General features: G+C 37.7%; 1 protein-coding gene across 9 annotated transcripts in view; it reads left to right on the top strand.

Moving 5' to 3' along the window:
- Window positions 1-16,198, top strand: part of col7a1l (collagen type VII alpha 1-like) — a 146,601-nt gene that overhangs the window by 96,912 nt on the left and 33,491 nt on the right. For 5 of the 9 annotated variants that reach the window (XM_047389958.1, XM_047389959.1, XM_047389957.1 and 2 more), the window contains 11 exons: window positions 1,923-1,967; window positions 3,440-3,517; window positions 3,849-3,905; window positions 4,144-4,227; window positions 7,426-7,479; window positions 7,816-7,866; window positions 11,663-11,716; window positions 11,815-11,868; window positions 11,987-12,025; window positions 12,125-12,652; window positions 16,048-16,083. In XM_047389958.1, coding sequence (XP_047245914.1) covers window positions 1,923-1,967; window positions 3,440-3,517; window positions 3,849-3,905; window positions 4,144-4,227; window positions 7,426-7,479; window positions 7,816-7,866; window positions 11,663-11,716; window positions 11,815-11,868; window positions 11,987-12,025; window positions 12,125-12,652; window positions 16,048-16,083 — 1,080 coding nt within the window. The remainder of the gene's footprint in view (window positions 1-1,922; window positions 1,968-3,439; window positions 3,518-3,848; window positions 3,906-4,143; window positions 4,228-7,425; window positions 7,480-7,815; window positions 7,867-11,662; window positions 11,717-11,814; window positions 11,869-11,986; window positions 12,026-12,124; window positions 12,653-16,047; window positions 16,084-16,198) is intronic. The other 4 variants (XM_047389966.1, XM_047389967.1, XM_047389965.1 and 1 more) reach the window with 3 other exon arrangements.

The following is a 16,198-nucleotide window of genomic DNA, read 5'->3' on the forward strand; positions in this document are numbered from 1 at the left end:
CAATTAAAATATTAAAATCAACTTTTTAAGACATGCAAACATTTAAATGTCTGTACAGAGTCTTGACATCGCGCTGTCTTCTGCAACTTAAAAATGGTGTTGTTGCAGACGTGAGCAAGAGTTGGTGCACTAATGAGACATACACAATGAAGAAAGTTTAACCCCCCAAAAATAACTGAAGAAATTTTTAATTGGCCGTGAGCATAATGTAATCTTTATGTATATCTTTTTCCTTTATGCGACTATAAAACTTAAGGGACATCAGGGGCCTCATGTACAAAGCGTGAGTACACACAAAAACCTTGCGGTGCTAAGTTTTACCCACGACGTGGCATTTGCAAAAATGAATGTTGTTGCGTGACAGTGTGCAGTAATCCACAAAAATGTATCATCTGCTGTGAAAATGTCCACACAAACCTTTTCAATTGACAATAACAAACTATAGAAAACTAAAACTTACATGAATCCACCGAAATATGACTCTATTCAGTTTTATTTATTTTATGGAGCATCAAACCTAATGTTTTTTCATGAGTTTGAGCTTTTATGGTTTAAACACAAGCAATCAAACTGAATCACATTTAGCTGGTGTAGATTGACTGGGGCAATCATATTGGAGCTCTGCACAGAGGTGGCCTCAGTGTTACAGAGGGAAACCAGCAGGAACTCTCTGGTACCAGTTCAAGTTCTCACTACCCTGCTATACTTTTAACCGGAGCTTTTCAGAGGGAGCTGACTGACAGGTCGGGTATTTATTTATCCCTAAGCCGGGCAATGCCAGCCATATGGGATGGCCTCATCCATATGTTGCTCACATATATAAAGTTCCTCAAAGCTGTGGCTCTCATTTGCAGCGAGGAGCCGATTTCTGAATTTAATCAAAGCTATGGACTGCACTCATATTGCTATAAGGGCACCAGTAAGTGAATATGCTTTTGTGAATAGAAAGCATTTTCATTCAATATAGGTGCAACCTATTTGTGATGCGCAGTCTTCCTAATAGACAGGAGGCATATTCACGTCATTATGATGATCAGCATTGAGCTATGAATGAGCCTAGTGCGGCGACTAGACAGCACAGTTTGGTTTAAATACACACATTGTAGAACTAAACTGGTACAAGCCAACAAATGTTTTATTTTCAGCCAGGTTTCAGTCACTGATGTCATTCAAGTAGTTGTTGGTTTGCTGTAACTGACCACAAAAACCCCTCATGGTTTGTAGACACAGTCTCTATTAGCATTTTTCCGCCGAACTCGGACTCTAACAGCACCGTTGCCATGGTTATTTGGACAGATAGTGGGTACATTCCTGCTATTTTTACTACTTTACATATGTATTTAGGGGCAGGGACTCGGTGGTCCAAGCGCCAAGTGCAGCTTCGCCAAATTCACCACAAATTGGGATGTATGAAGGCTACGTGTGCATGTCTACGCACTCTTTTGTACAAACTAATTTTTTTGTGCACCGCAAGTTTCAGAATTTCTCTCTACTGCAAACTTTTAGTATGAAAGCTGTGCACTCTTTCATACATGAGGACCCTGAACTTCACTTTCCAGCAACTCAGGGCACAGCTTGACAGTGATGAATGACTTAACTTTAATCAGTCACAAAAATAATTGCAGGTTGATTTTCCCTTTAGTTAGTTTGCATCAAATCAATATTTTTTAGTTACAATTCCACTGAATAACTGCAGAAAAATATGATAAAAATGAGCCAAAACATGAAGCCTCTGGTGTGGTTCAGATAAATAGCTGTAAACAATTTGACTACATCTTTAATAGTTTTGTATTAATCTTGATAATCATTAACTTCTTATCTGACCCTAATTTCGCTCTTAACGTATCCACTGTAGTTTTACCCACATCTGAAGCATGAGGAGCTTTTATCATTTTCTCTCTGACTGTTGACTTCTTAACCAGGGCAAAGGAAATAAAGGACGACATAAGAGGCAGAGACATCGCCTGGTAAATGTCCTTAAAGGGGATCAAACTAAACCCGAAAACTGAACTTAACTTTTTGTTTAAACTGAACAAAAACAAAGAAATTAGGGGTGTAACGACATCTGATGATGTTAAAATGTCACAATGTTTCTCATCAATGTGAAGTCTAACAAAATTACGATCAGCTTAATTTTTGTTGAATTCTGTTTCCCAGGGTTACATGTTCTCCTACACCTACCTCTCTCCCTCAATACCTAGTGGCTCTAATATTTCCCTGAGAAATAAGACACCCCCTTAAAAAAATCTCGAGATTTTGTGAACCAGTGCAATCTCCATCAGTTTTTAAAGCTGTTTCAGTTGGGCTATTTGCTTCATCTTTACACTGGATTCACAAAGCAATTTGCACTAAATACTAGGAGGAGCAATCCCGCCCATCACGTTTCACAGATGTAAGCAATTTGCAACTCATTTTGTAATTTGTTGCAGCACAGCAGTTTAGTGAGAGAAAACTTTTGAGGAATAACGTTGAAATATTTCAAAACCATCAACTGATGCTGCAGATTGTAAAGCAGTGGAACGGTGCATCCAGCATTATCCAATGGTTACCAGGTTAATTTGAAGATGAAAAGTGTATGAGGTTAAAAATGTATTGGATCCCAAAGGTTATATTTAGTCTGGTGAAACATACTACTAATATGATAACTGAAATATGCCAGAAAACAAACACTTGTGCACAATTACATCTTGAGTTTGTGCAGGCTGGTTGTGTGGCTTGCCACATACTGTGCTGCAAACAATCTTTTTTACCTCGGCATCTGGTTTTATAAGTAGAAGTACATTGCAAACATTTAGCACCCACAATGTAGGGTTAAGGCCTAACGAGAAGCAAGGGCTGAGATGGGATTCAGCTTTTCTCTCTTAAATAAGTCTAACCTATTAGTTATTATGAGGTGTGCTTGACACCCTGCTGGGTTAAGGTTTAGGACTCCTTTTTTGAAATAAAGAAAGTAGTTTTTGAGTTTTCCTGTTATGTGGAAGGAGTCCACTAATAAAGACTTCTTGTTGGGCTAACTAACAACACTTTGTTACATGAGTAATGAAGAAGATCCTACGTGTGAGATCGTTACACCCCTAATGTCAACTAACACTTTCCTCCTGCTAAACTTCAAAACAGACTCCCTTACAGTTATAACATGACTTTAACATAATATGACAAGAAATAACAACTCCTTTACTAAATTTGTAATAGTTAGGATTAAATATTAACACATTCTAATTATAACACCCTCAATTAACAAGATATTTTATGAATGATTCTTATGTAACATAGAGCATGCATTTGTTTTAATATCTATGTGGTTCTAATTATAATGTTGACTATTTAATCAGTGGGTTGCTTTGCAATTCCTTATCTTTGTTCTCCCCAATCACACAGATGATGTAAATGTTGCTCTACTTTATACCTTACTTTATTAATTGTAATTTTCTCTCTTAAGATGAGTAATGAGTATAAGCAAAAAGAAGAAGAAAAACAGGAGTTTTATGGCGGTGAAGAATACAGTTATAAATATGAGGTAGGCAGGTAAATTAGTAATTTAGGCTCTGTTGGAAATATTCTCTTAAATGTGATGTTAATGACGTAGATTATCTTGCATATTCCAAGCACAGAGGCTATAGAAAATACTTTTTTTTCCATCCAGTTATCTGTAGGGACTCAAATATATCTGTGCCTACACGATTACTGGAAAGCGTTGATTAATGACACACCCACTACCTGAATTTAATGATTAAGGATGAATTAGTTTGTCATTGCAGCTCACTGCTTCTGCTGTGTGTATATTTTTCACCACAGAATTGCATGTTTAAAAGTTATAATGAGAGATTTTTTTTTCTTCCTTGAAACAGGAAGAGCATTTCCCAGATGAACCCACGTTCTCTCAGGAGAGGACAGAGAAGAGAAGGGTAAATTTGCTTCAAACAGAATGCTCTTATCTGTGTCAGCTGGACTGGGTATAAATGTTATGATTCATTTTTAATATAAAATATGCTCAATGGTTTTTTTGGATGTGGCTTGAAGTCCAAATAAATGTATTCCCAAGACCTGTGGATAGAAACAAAGCATCAATTGAAACAATAAACAAAAACTACTGTGATGATATAACTCCTAAATGTAATCATGTTATTGTATTCATGTGTGCAGGAAGAACAGTTACCTAGACAAAGTCCTGACCAGTTTGAAACCTCCAGTCGTCCTCTAGCCACAGACGGCGAAATGGATGCACAGGTAACTATACATTATCCATGACACATTTTCTTATTTTAGCTTGGTCAGCATGAACAAGGACACATCCATAAAATGAAAGCGTTTCACTTTGTTCTGTTAAAATCCCTATACAGGAATATATTATTCTGTTTTTCCCTCTGATGCAGTTTAGGAATGACCCCTGAGAGTTATTTAGAGAAAGTTAGTTTGCTCTCTGCAAAGTTGTTGAGCTCTTTTAAGGTTTTCCCCTAAGAGCGTCAATAAAGAAAGGAGGCAATGCAAAAATATTTCTTAAGTGTTTTGTAAAAAACTGTATTTAATATACAGTGAGTAAAAGTATTGAAACCCCCTAAAGTTTTTTTACTATTTTGGCTCATTACAACTAGAAACTTCTCTCTATGTCGCTGGGATGATGTGTGACCAACAAGTAGTGCATAATAAGTGAAAGGAAAATTATTTATGGTTTTAAAAATGTGTTTTAAATAAAAATCGAAAAAGTGTGGTGTACTTTTGTATTCGGAGTCCCTGGTTCAGTACTCTGCAGAATCCCCTTTTGCTGCAATAACCAATGCCACTGTTTAGGGGTATTTCTCTACCGGTTTTCGGCATCTAGAAACCTTTTAGCAGCTCTGCTTTTTAAAATTGCTCATGCTTAATCAGATTACATGAAGAGCAGCAGTAAACATTAATTTTCAAGGCTTGCCATACATTTTCAATATGTGTCAAGACTTCCCATTGTAGCTGTCCATTGTAGCTTCGTCTGTACGTTTAGTCGTCATCCGGCTGGAAGGTGAATCTCTGCCTGTTTCTTGTAGCCTCTAACGTGTTTTGTTCCAAGATTTCCTTGCATTTGGCTCAATCCATCTTCCCATCAACTCTGACCAGCTTTCTTGTCCCTGCTGAAGCAATGTATCCCCACAGCATGATACTGGCACTACCATGTTTCACAGTGGCAATGCAGTGCTGGGAAGATGTCCATTGTTAGTTTTCCAACATTCAGAGTTTGGCATGTTGGGCAAAAAAGTTTAATCATGGTCTCATCTTAAAGGACACCTTCGTCCCAATGTTTTCTGTTTCCTCCACATGACTTGTGGTAAACTGCAACAGTACTTAATAAGGCCTTCTTTTAACTACAGCTCTGTTCTTGCCACTCTTCCATAAAAAGTGCATGGCTAATTGTTGCCATGTCATTGGGAGTTTTGAATCAAAGATATGGATATTGTTTAATAACCTAATCATCTTTTGCATTCTCCACAACTTTATTGCTGACCTACCCGCTTTGTTCCTTGATCTTCATGATCTTGTTTGTTTACTAATGTTCTCTAACAAACCTGCGAGGCCTTCCTAGAACATAAGTTGCCTTCATGTGTCATTGTGCATGAATGGTTGCATGTCTCTTCGCCAAAGATAGTAACTTGAGTTTGAGCCTCTGATTCAAGACTCGACTTAAACTGGGCACACACTACACACCTTTCACAATTGTCAAAGACTAGGTGTTCACACTAAGACTGGTTTTTGCTTTCTGACTTGAAAACTGAGGACACACATGTAACTGTGCCTTGATGCTGGATCACAGACTACAGGATATATCAGACCAACTAAAGTCAACTGAGTGCATTAAACCCGTCAAAATTCTTGCGAGGGCAACAGTTTGAGAGAACTGAAGAAGAGAATCTCAGTTATTTTTTGTGCCACTTCCCCATAAAATGAAAGAAATGCCTTTTAAAATATATTGCGTTTAATCCACATGTGAATATGATTTGATAGTGTTGACTTTGTTCCTTTTTATATTCATGTTGAGAGTTTGGAACATGTATTTGAGGTTCTGAGTTGGTTTTTGGGTTTTAGAAAGACTGTCAGTGTTGGCTTTATTCTAAAATGTAATTTCTGTTTTAACAGACAATAATATAATGTTTAGGCTACATCACACACATAAGCGTTAAAATGTATGGAAAATAGGTTTTTTCAATGTGGAAAAGACTTCCTTCAGAAATGTCAGTCTCTTAAAGTCCCAGTACTTTTACGTTTGAAATATGCACATTGTTTGGTTTATTTCAATAAGGCCCTTTACTATGCATTGTTTTAGTCTTAAATATCTGATTGTCTCTGTTTTTTTTTTTTTTTTATCATTACATGATTGTAATTAGGTGGTAGTTTGTATTATGTCCAGTACTGTTACGCGTTTGTGCTATCAACACAGTCGGAGTTGGGGTGGTGACCAGTTCGCCCTACCTGAACGGGTCCAGATCCGCCTCAAAAAATTCAAACATGTTTGTTTGACAGCAACTAAGGGCAGGTGGGATCAGTTTCCCTCGCACACTTGAAGACTCCAGTCTTCTTCCCTTTCACAGTAACACATTTTTGTGCCAACTCTCCCTCCTGAGTGACCGCAACTAGTGGAGATTAAAGCAGAGTTTTCCCGACAGGGATTTGGGGTTAAAATCAGGTTAAAAAAAAAACATTGTGTAGTGCGTCCACAGCTTCAGACTTGTGCCCTAAAGACTTGCGACCTGACTTGGACTCGTGGTCTGGGACTTGAGTCTTATTAGCAGTCTTTATCTCATGTAACCAGAAATGAAAGCAAGTTGCCATTCTCTAGTTGATATCAATGTAAAAGTACTTCCTGTTGTGTTCATTCAGAAGTTTGACATTCTCGCATTTGCTCCCTACACACTGTGCCAAGCTTGTAATGTGTAGCATACAATTAAACGTTTTGTTTAAATATTATCAGAAGAATAAAAGGAAGTAAAGTGTTATAGGTGGAGTGCATGGCATGCATTTAAAGAGAACATTTCTAACTCAATCATTATCTTGAACTTGTGAACTTGTGACTTGTGAACATATATTGCCCTGTGATGGAGCACCAACAGCCTGTCGAAGGTGTGCCCCACCTCTTACTCATTGACTGCTGATGAACAGAAACACCTTCCTTTATAAAATATTGAAAATCTCAAATGGTTTGAACACATTCAGAAAAAAAACATGGAATCTGTTGCATACCTAAATTTTACATTTATTAGGAATGTTTGTACTATTCTGCTAGGAGTCATTTTAGTGTATTATATTTTCTATGTACTTCATTAATATGACACTGTATTATACAAACCTCTGAAGCCCCTTGCTACAGTATGATGCTCTGTCACATCTTATTTTTTTCATACACAGGGTTTGAAGCTAAAACATATTTCTAATGCTCTCTTTTGAATTTGTTCTCTTTAGATTATCACCACAACCAAAGCACCTCCTTCTCCATCTGTGGATAATGTAGATAAGGTAAGGAGGGCAGCACGCTGTTTCATTGTTCGTTCTTATCCTCCACCAAGCAGAAAGCTGTTAAAAGGGATGCCTATTTAGGTCTGGTTCTCAGAAACATTACATAAAACCCACCCTGTCTAATTTTATAAAATTTGAAGGTGAGATGGAAAATGGGCAAATTAAGATCGATTACATTTTGACTTACTTTTGCTTAAATTGCAAAATAGGCCTTTGGGCTTGAGTGGTTTGGACCTTTTTAGTTGTAATTGCAACACTTTTACTCAGTATGGTGCTTCACTTTTGTAGTAATGCATTCATATCCAAATTTTAAGTTTGCTCTGCTTTTGCAACCAGGATGAGGTGACACTGCCTACTCCTCCGGTAGCAACAGGAGAACCAGATGAGGTACGGCTTCCATTTTAAATCTTATTAACTTTTACTTCAACTAAATGATTTCTAAATCTTTGCATGCTTTGGTCTGCAAAACCTTCCTTCATATAATGACTTGCAATTGTATTCATGCCACCTGGGCCATTCACATTTTGATTTTACATCCATCAAACCTCAGTATCAATATATTTTATCGGGACCTTACGCAATAGACCAACACAAGTAGTGCATGATTGTGAAGTGAAAGGAGAGTGCAAAAAGTTTTTGAATGAAAAAAATGGAAATTGAAAATAGTTTTTTTTTATATTTCTATTGAGCCTCTTTATTCTAATACCCCTAAATAAATTCCAATGCAACAAATTGCCTTTAACAGTTACCTAATTAGTAAATAGAATGCAATGGTGTGTAATTTAAAGGTCTTTATAAATACGGCCATTTCTTTGTCATAGAACATTAGTGAACAACTGTGCCAAGTATTGCCAGAGCAACATTAGACCGTGAAATCCATGTTAGCTGGTGTTCTCCTGTTTTGCAAAGAATCGTCAAAAGCTGTAATTGCACCTTCAAGTCTTTTTTACATTTTATGCGAAGTACAGACTCAGTGTGGCTGAAAACTAATGCACACCCCTCTTTTTCAGATAATTGTCAATTTTGTAAACAATCAAATTTGTTCAATTCTACTTCACTGTTATGTTGTCCTTTGTGTTATAGTCTCTACATAGAATCCAATTAATGTATGTTTGTGGTTGTAATATGTCAAAATGTGAAAATCGTCATCTGACATAAAATATTTTGCTTGATACTAATTGCACTCAAAAGGCATGTGGGATTCTTGGTATCATGCTTTATCCTGAAGATTTCACCAGTTTAAACAGTGCATATATCCTTGTATTTAACAAAAGTGCACAAAACTTTTGCCATAGAATGGCACAGGTTAGTATTTCTGAGTAGCATGCATTTAATTCTTTTGAAACTTACTTGATTAGAAATAATAAAAACATGTAAAATACAGAACTTTTAGAACATTTATATTAAAAGAGTTACTTTTAATACTTCTCTCTCTCTCATGTCTTTAAACAGGAAATCTCTTAATTCCCCAGAGACTACAAACTATAACACTAGTCACTGTCCATAAAGTGTGAAGGGTTTCTCTGAAGATTCCTGAACCTGAACAACATTTCACAAGTGGGGACTCCTTTCCATACAGAGACAATGTTCCAAACCTATTGCCACACAAATGTTTATTTTTATGAATAGGAACATTTGGGTGGAGTAGACTTCATGTTTATTCAATCAAGCATAGCCTCAGTTTCTTGACCTCTTAAACCCCAAATTTATTTATTCCAAGGGCTTTTAGTAATTTAGTTTCCTCTTTATCATTGTTTTTACAATTTCATCATATATTGTTTATTTCAGAATTTAAGGATTATATTTATTGAACCAGAAAAACATTTTGCTTCTCTAATTTTCCGAATATTTTTAATTGAAAAATGACTTTATTCAAATTTCAGCTGTGTTTTGAGCTGTTATGTGGATAGATTTAGCACTGTTTCCACTGGTGAAAGTTGTCTGTCAATATTTTGTATGTCTTTAACTTCTTTGTGCATGTACGTTTAAGTAAAACGTTTTAATACTGTAATCCAGTCTGTCTTTTTACTTGATTACCGTAAAAATAAACAACACACATATAATGAAGTCATGTAAAAAAAATAGGGCACCCTATACACAGCTGTGTTTTTAAAGTTTGGTCATATAGATATTTAATATCAATTTAAAATAGAGGAAAATAAATATTAGAACATTTTATAATTACCTTTGGACCTTTGGAAATGTTGTGTAAAATCATTTAATCTGGTGTGATCTTCATTGTTGAAGTGAAAGTGAACCCCTTGTTGAGACCAAAAAAAGCTCTCTGGGGTCTTCAGGAAGAAAATTATTTCAAATCAGCCATTCTATTGTCAAGAAAACGATCTACATTTGGAGGACATTTAAAACTAATGGCAGCATCTTCAGGGGCATCATGTACAAAGGGTGTGTACGCACAAAAATCAGGCATACGCCATTTTACACACAACGTTTGACTATATTACAATAAGCTGACCGTGGAAATGTACACAGCCACACAAAGCACGTTTCTAGAGTTGCTGGCCCGTTTGGCAACTCATAGAATAGGTCACTGCAACTTTTAAAAGCATCCCTACTCCAACACACCTGAATCAAATACCTAAATTCCCTCATTGTGCCATTCAGCATGTCATTCAGTGTGCTGGAGAACAGATGAATCTAAAAGTTGGAGGATAGTAGCACTCGAGGAATGGAGTTGGGCGCCCCTGACCTACAGGGTGTGCTGTGAAACTGTTGATGTGAAAATAATTATTGTACTCCCCATAGACATGATGAACATTGAACTTATTATAAACCATGTGCAAGGAATGTTTTTAACAATACCTTTACTATAAGAAGAGGGTGCTGAAAATGCAATAAAGAGTGTGTATTGTTTTGGCCAAAGATAAAGATTGACTCATCAGTCACTTTAAGGACAATTCTGTCAGAACTGTGTTCAGCGCCTCTGCCCACATTTGACTGTGGCAAGGAGTCATGCGCATCCTGTATCCAAAGAGCTGCTAGACGCACTGGGGTTACTAATAGAGGCGTATCTGAGAGGGCCCAGGGGTTGATTGGGACTGTGCAAATCTAAACTGTGCTGAGCCATCCCTGCTGTGTGTGATGGAATAATTTGCCTGTCAGGCAGGTTTAACAATTTCCCACAATGCAGCTGAACAGGCAAACTTTAAAGTGCAGTTTGCTGGAAGAGTTGGTTTTCTGAAGAATTTGGAGCTACGAATCAATACACACATCACACATATTACTAAACGTTTCATCACAGAATGAATACATTTCTTTTAACAATTCATTGTATTGCTCTATGATTTGTCTATGTGTGGCCACTAATATGACAAGGTGACCTGGCATGATTTCCTTTATCTAATGAACAACATGTTTTACTTTGAAACTGAGCGCAAAGGGTGAGATGTAGACATCATCTTGTCTTAAAGGTTTCTTTTAAATGACTAAACTGGGTTTTTACTAGATAAACTAAACTATTAAATTTGTGTTTAGTAGATTTAGTAGTTTTGTGAAAAAAAGTATAAAATGCTGCTGCCTCACTCCGTGTCTAGCACACTTCTGCATTCATTTTCAGTGTGTGCGATCCATTCAAGTGGTGCACAACTTTCAAGGATTGCTGATTTTGTTCTACAAAATGTCAGATTGAGTCTTTTTTTTTTTTTTTTACACACCTGATTTAGGAACATCTCCAATTAACAATATGTTCCTCTTCTGCAAAAACAAAGTTTTGACTGTGCAGCCTGGAGAATGTACACAACATATTTACATCTATTTCCACATATAAATTAAGGCATGTTAAGGGAGAAGTCTGGTGTTATCCACTTGTGACCTCAATTCCACGCTGATCAGGAATTGCAAAGGAAATGTGTTACCATGTATATGCATAGTTGCATGCATCTGGTTTTTTTGGGTAGGCTATTTTTTCATATGGTTTTAGTAGGAAATCAAAATATGAGGCCCCAGGACTGGCTATCTAAGCAAGTTCACCATGAGATCAGAACACAAGATGCTGAAAGACATTTCCAAAAAAAAAAAAAAGGTCATCACAGGACCTACAGCAACCTCTTGCTACTGTTGATGTAAAATGCAGAAACATTTCTTAATAATGAACAGAATATTAAATGACTGTACATAATTACTGCACAATAAAGTTTGCTTATTTAAGGTCTGGGGCATTTTACAGGCGCCTCGACCTCTAACCAGGGTGAAAAGAGACACCTACTTGCATGACACAATGGTGAGTGTTAGCTGGTTTTTGTACAATGAAATCATGAATAAATTAAAGTTAATAAATTAACAACAGCAGTGGCTGAAGTAATAGGTTTCGCATTACAGGTATTTATGCCAGGTGCTCCAGGTGGAAGAAGTCGGATTAAGGAAATGCAAAAAGTAATTCTCTCTTCTTGTTGTATACCTTCTTTAAAAATTCATACTTTTTAAACATGAAAATGCAATTTTCTGGTCACTGTGGAGCAAGTATGAGATTTTCCACTTATTTTAATTCCAGCATCTGTACTCTGGAGCACAAGGTTACAACAGCTGGAGAGTAAGTGTGAAATCAGCAATGTGCATGACAATTATTTACCATGTTTCTGATTTTTATTTATAAATGCATTGGTTTCCGTCACGTAACTTGCTTTTCTAGAGACCAAAGCTCAACAAACTCCGTGCTCAAGCATATGTCAGTAGGGAGAAGCAAGAAAGAAGAGATAAACAGATTAACAGTGATGCAAATGGAGAGATACTGTTTGGAGCAGATGATCTGACTGAAGAAGCATCACTAGCAGAACCAGGTGGATACCCAGGAAAAGACTCTGAGTCAGTCTACGAGGAAGGGGAGGAGAGGAGTGGCGACTACGACTGGGAGACAGAGGAAGATGTAGATCGGGAGAGGGATAATGAGGAGGAAGAGGAGTTGGAGAGGCAGAGAGAGAGGGAGAGGCTGGAAATGGAGAGGGAAAGAGAGGAGCTGGAGAAGGAGAAAGAGGCCAAACATGAGATGGAGAGGGAGAAAAATATGGAAGAGGAGACGACAGAGCAGGAAGTAGAGGCAGACCTGGAGAGGGAGGAGTGGGAAAGGCAAAGGGTGGAGATGGAAAGGGAAAGAGGGGGGGGTTACAGTGAAGAAACTGGACAACCATACCCATATCCTCCTGAGTACTTTTTTCTGAAGGTAAGAACACAAAAGTGAATCACCTAAATATCATAATACGTTGACTGTTAATACTGTTAATACGAAAAATATTTTTCCTGTTTTTTTTCACTATCAAATACAGAAACCCATTTTAGAATTTTATTAATGTAAACATTGTTTTTATGGCAAACATGATGAGAAGTAACTCAAAAATTACAGCTGAATTGCAACTTTGGCTTTACAATTCTTTTGACCCTTTCATTTATTAGCTTTTTTTTCTGAGAGTAGCAAGCAGAGCCTCAGAAACACTGTTCAAATAGTATGTTTAGTTTGTAGTATGCTTTTTGAATTTTATTTGGTGAATCAACACAAATTAGTGTAAGATCGAAGTACAAGAAAATGATGTAAGCTTATTTTTGTTTTTTACTCATTTAAATTTGAAAAGGTTTATATGCATATACTCAGAACAGCTTTTGATGTAGTTAAGTCTTTTGGGGTCTATCTTTTCCTGCTTTGCACATCGACATACTAAAATATCCTCATGTTCTTCATTGCAAAATAGCTCAAGCTCAGTCACTAGTTGGAAAACAAAAGTGAACATCCATTATCAGATCTTGGACAGATACTTAGTTGAATTCAGGTCTGGACTTTGACTGGGCCATTCTAACAACTGGATATGCTTTGATCTAAACCATCCCATTGTAGTTTGGCTGTACAGGTCCTTCTAAAACAATTAGCATATTGTGATAAAGTTCATTATTTTCCATAATGTCATGATGAAAATTTAACATTCATATATTTTAGATTCATTCCACACTAACTGAAATATTTCAGGTCTTTTATTGTCTTAATACGGATGATTGTGGCATACAGCTCATGAAAACCCAAAATTCCTATCTCACAAAATTAGCATATTTCATCCGACCAACAAAAGAAAAGTGTTTTTAATACAAAAAACGTCAACCTTCAAATAATCATGTACAGTTATGCACTCAATACTTGGTCGGGAATCCTTTGGCAGAAATGACTGCTTCAATGCAGCGTGGCATGGAGGCAATCAGCCTGTGGCACTGCTGAGGTCTTATGGAGGCCCAGGATGCTTCAATAGCGGCCTTTAGCTCATCCAGAGTGTTGGGTTTTGAGTCTCTTAACGTTCTCTTCACAATATCCCACAGATTCTCTATGGGGTTCAGGTCAGGAGAGTTGGCAGGCCAATTGAGCACAGTGATACCATGGTCAGTAAACCATTTACCAGTGGTTTTGGCACTGTGAGCTGGTGCCAGGTCGTGCGTAAAAAATGAAATGTTCATCTCCATAAAGCTTTTCAGCAGATGGAAGCATGAAGTGCTCCAAAATCTCCTGATAGCTAGCTGCATTGACCCTGCCCTTGATAAAACACAGTGGACCAACACCAGCAGCTGACACGGCACCACAGACCATCACTGACTGTGGGTACTTGACACTGGACTTCTGGCATTTTGGCATTTCCTTCTCCCCAGTCTTCCTCCAGACTCTGGCACCTTGATTTCCGAATGACATGCAGAATTTGCTTTCATCCGAAAAAAGTACTTTGGACCACTGAGCAACAGTCCAGTGCTGCTTCTCTGTAGCCCAGGTCTGGGGAATGCGGCACCTGTAGCTCATTTCCTGCACACGCCTGTGCACGGTGGCTCTGGATGTTTCTACTCCAGACTCAGTCCACTGCTTCCGCAGGTCACCCAAGGTCTGGAATCGGCCCTTCTCCACAATCTTCCTCAGGGTCCGGTCACCTCTTCTCGTTGTGCAGCGTTTTCTGCCACACTTTTTCCTTCCCACAGACTTCCCACTGAGGTGCCTTGATACAGCACTCTGGGAACAGCCTATTCATTCAGGAATTTATTTCTGTGTCTTACCCTCTTGCTTGAGGGTGTCAATAGTGGCCTTCTGGACAGCAGTCAGGTCGGCAGTCTTACCCATGATTGGGGTTTTGAGTGATGAACCAGGCTGGGAGTTTTAAAGGCCTCAGGAATCTTTTGCAGGTGTTTAGAGTTAACTCGTTGATTCAGATGATTAGGTTCATAGCTCGTTTAGAGACCCTTTTAATGATATGCTAATTTTGTGAGATAGGAATTTGGGGTTTTCATGAGCTGTATGCCACAATCATCCGTATTAAGACAATAAAAGACCTGAAATATTTCAGTTAGTGTGCAATGAATCTAAAATATATGAATGTTACATTTTCATCATTACATTATGGAAAATAATGAACTTTGTCACAATATGCTAATATTTTGAGAAGGACCTGTATATTCAGGGTCATTGTCCTGCTAGAAGATGAAGCACTGACCCAGTCTGAAGTCTGTTGCAGGTTTCCTTCCAGGATTGCCCTGTATGGAGCTCCTTCCGTCTTTCCATCTGACGAGCTTCTCTGTCCATGCTGTAGAAGAGCATCCCTAAAGCATGATGCTGCCATCACCATGTTCTATCTTGGGGATGGCATGATCAGAGTGATGTGTAGTTTGAGTTTTCTGCAACATATTTTGCATGTTGACCAGAAAGTAGAGTTTTGGTCTCATCTGACCCAACCACCTTCTTCCATGCATTTGGTTTGAGCCCCCGCTATGTCTGTCTCAGTCGTGTCCTTTGGCAAGACACTTTACCCGCCTTGCCTACTGATGGTGGTCAAAGGGCTCAGTGGCGCCTGTGTATGGCAGCCTCACTTCTGTCAGTGTGCCCCAGGGCAGCTGTGGCTACAATGTAGCTTACCACGGTCAATGTGTGAATGGGTGGATGAACGAATGTAGTGTGAAGCACTTTGGCGTCTCTGGGGACTTGATGAAGAGCTATACAAGTACAAGCCATTGTCTTCATATAACTTGTGGGAAACTTTATATTGGATTTATTATGGCTTTCTTTGCACAATGACATTCTTCTTGCCACTCTTCCAAGATGGACCATTTTGCAAAGTGCAGGATTTTGTACAGGAGTACAAGAATTTTGATGCTGCATATTGAAAAACATTTGGCCAGTTGGATGGACTCTTGTTTCCTTTAATGTCCAAACTTGATGTACATGTTTGGTGGATAAAACACATGTAGAGTGGTGGGGACACTGTGTGAAGGTTAAGAAAGAAACATATCTGTGAAATGCAGTTAATCATAACATTTCAATTTTAAGCAAGTATCGGAAAGTAGTATCGGGAATAAATATTTTCCTGAAATTGTCCAGCCCTATTGATCCCATATTCTTAAACCCAACTAAGATTTAGGTTTGTGTTGTTTTCAGTTTCAGAATATAGTAAAATAAATTACTCAATTGCCAAATAACAATGGATGTACTTTTGTTAAGATATTAAATATGTGTTTTACATGTTTAAAAATGAAAAGATGTATTTGATTATCTCTGTTTATAAGAGATACTTTGAATTTAATACAGACGAATTTCTTCTGTGGTAGGGGCAGCAAGGTGAGAACGGAAAGCCGGGACCAAAGGTGACTACTGATTTATATTAAGATTTACATGACATTTAGTAAAGACACTGTACAACAATATGTCCTTGAAAAGATAAAGAGAGACATGATAAAAACATGCATATCACTGTGAAAA

The sequence above is a fragment of the Girardinichthys multiradiatus genome, chromosome 17 (genome assembly GCF_021462225.1).
Source record: "Girardinichthys multiradiatus isolate DD_20200921_A chromosome 17, DD_fGirMul_XY1, whole genome shotgun sequence".
Classification (NCBI taxonomy): domain Eukaryota; kingdom Metazoa; phylum Chordata; class Actinopteri; order Cyprinodontiformes; family Goodeidae; genus Girardinichthys; species Girardinichthys multiradiatus.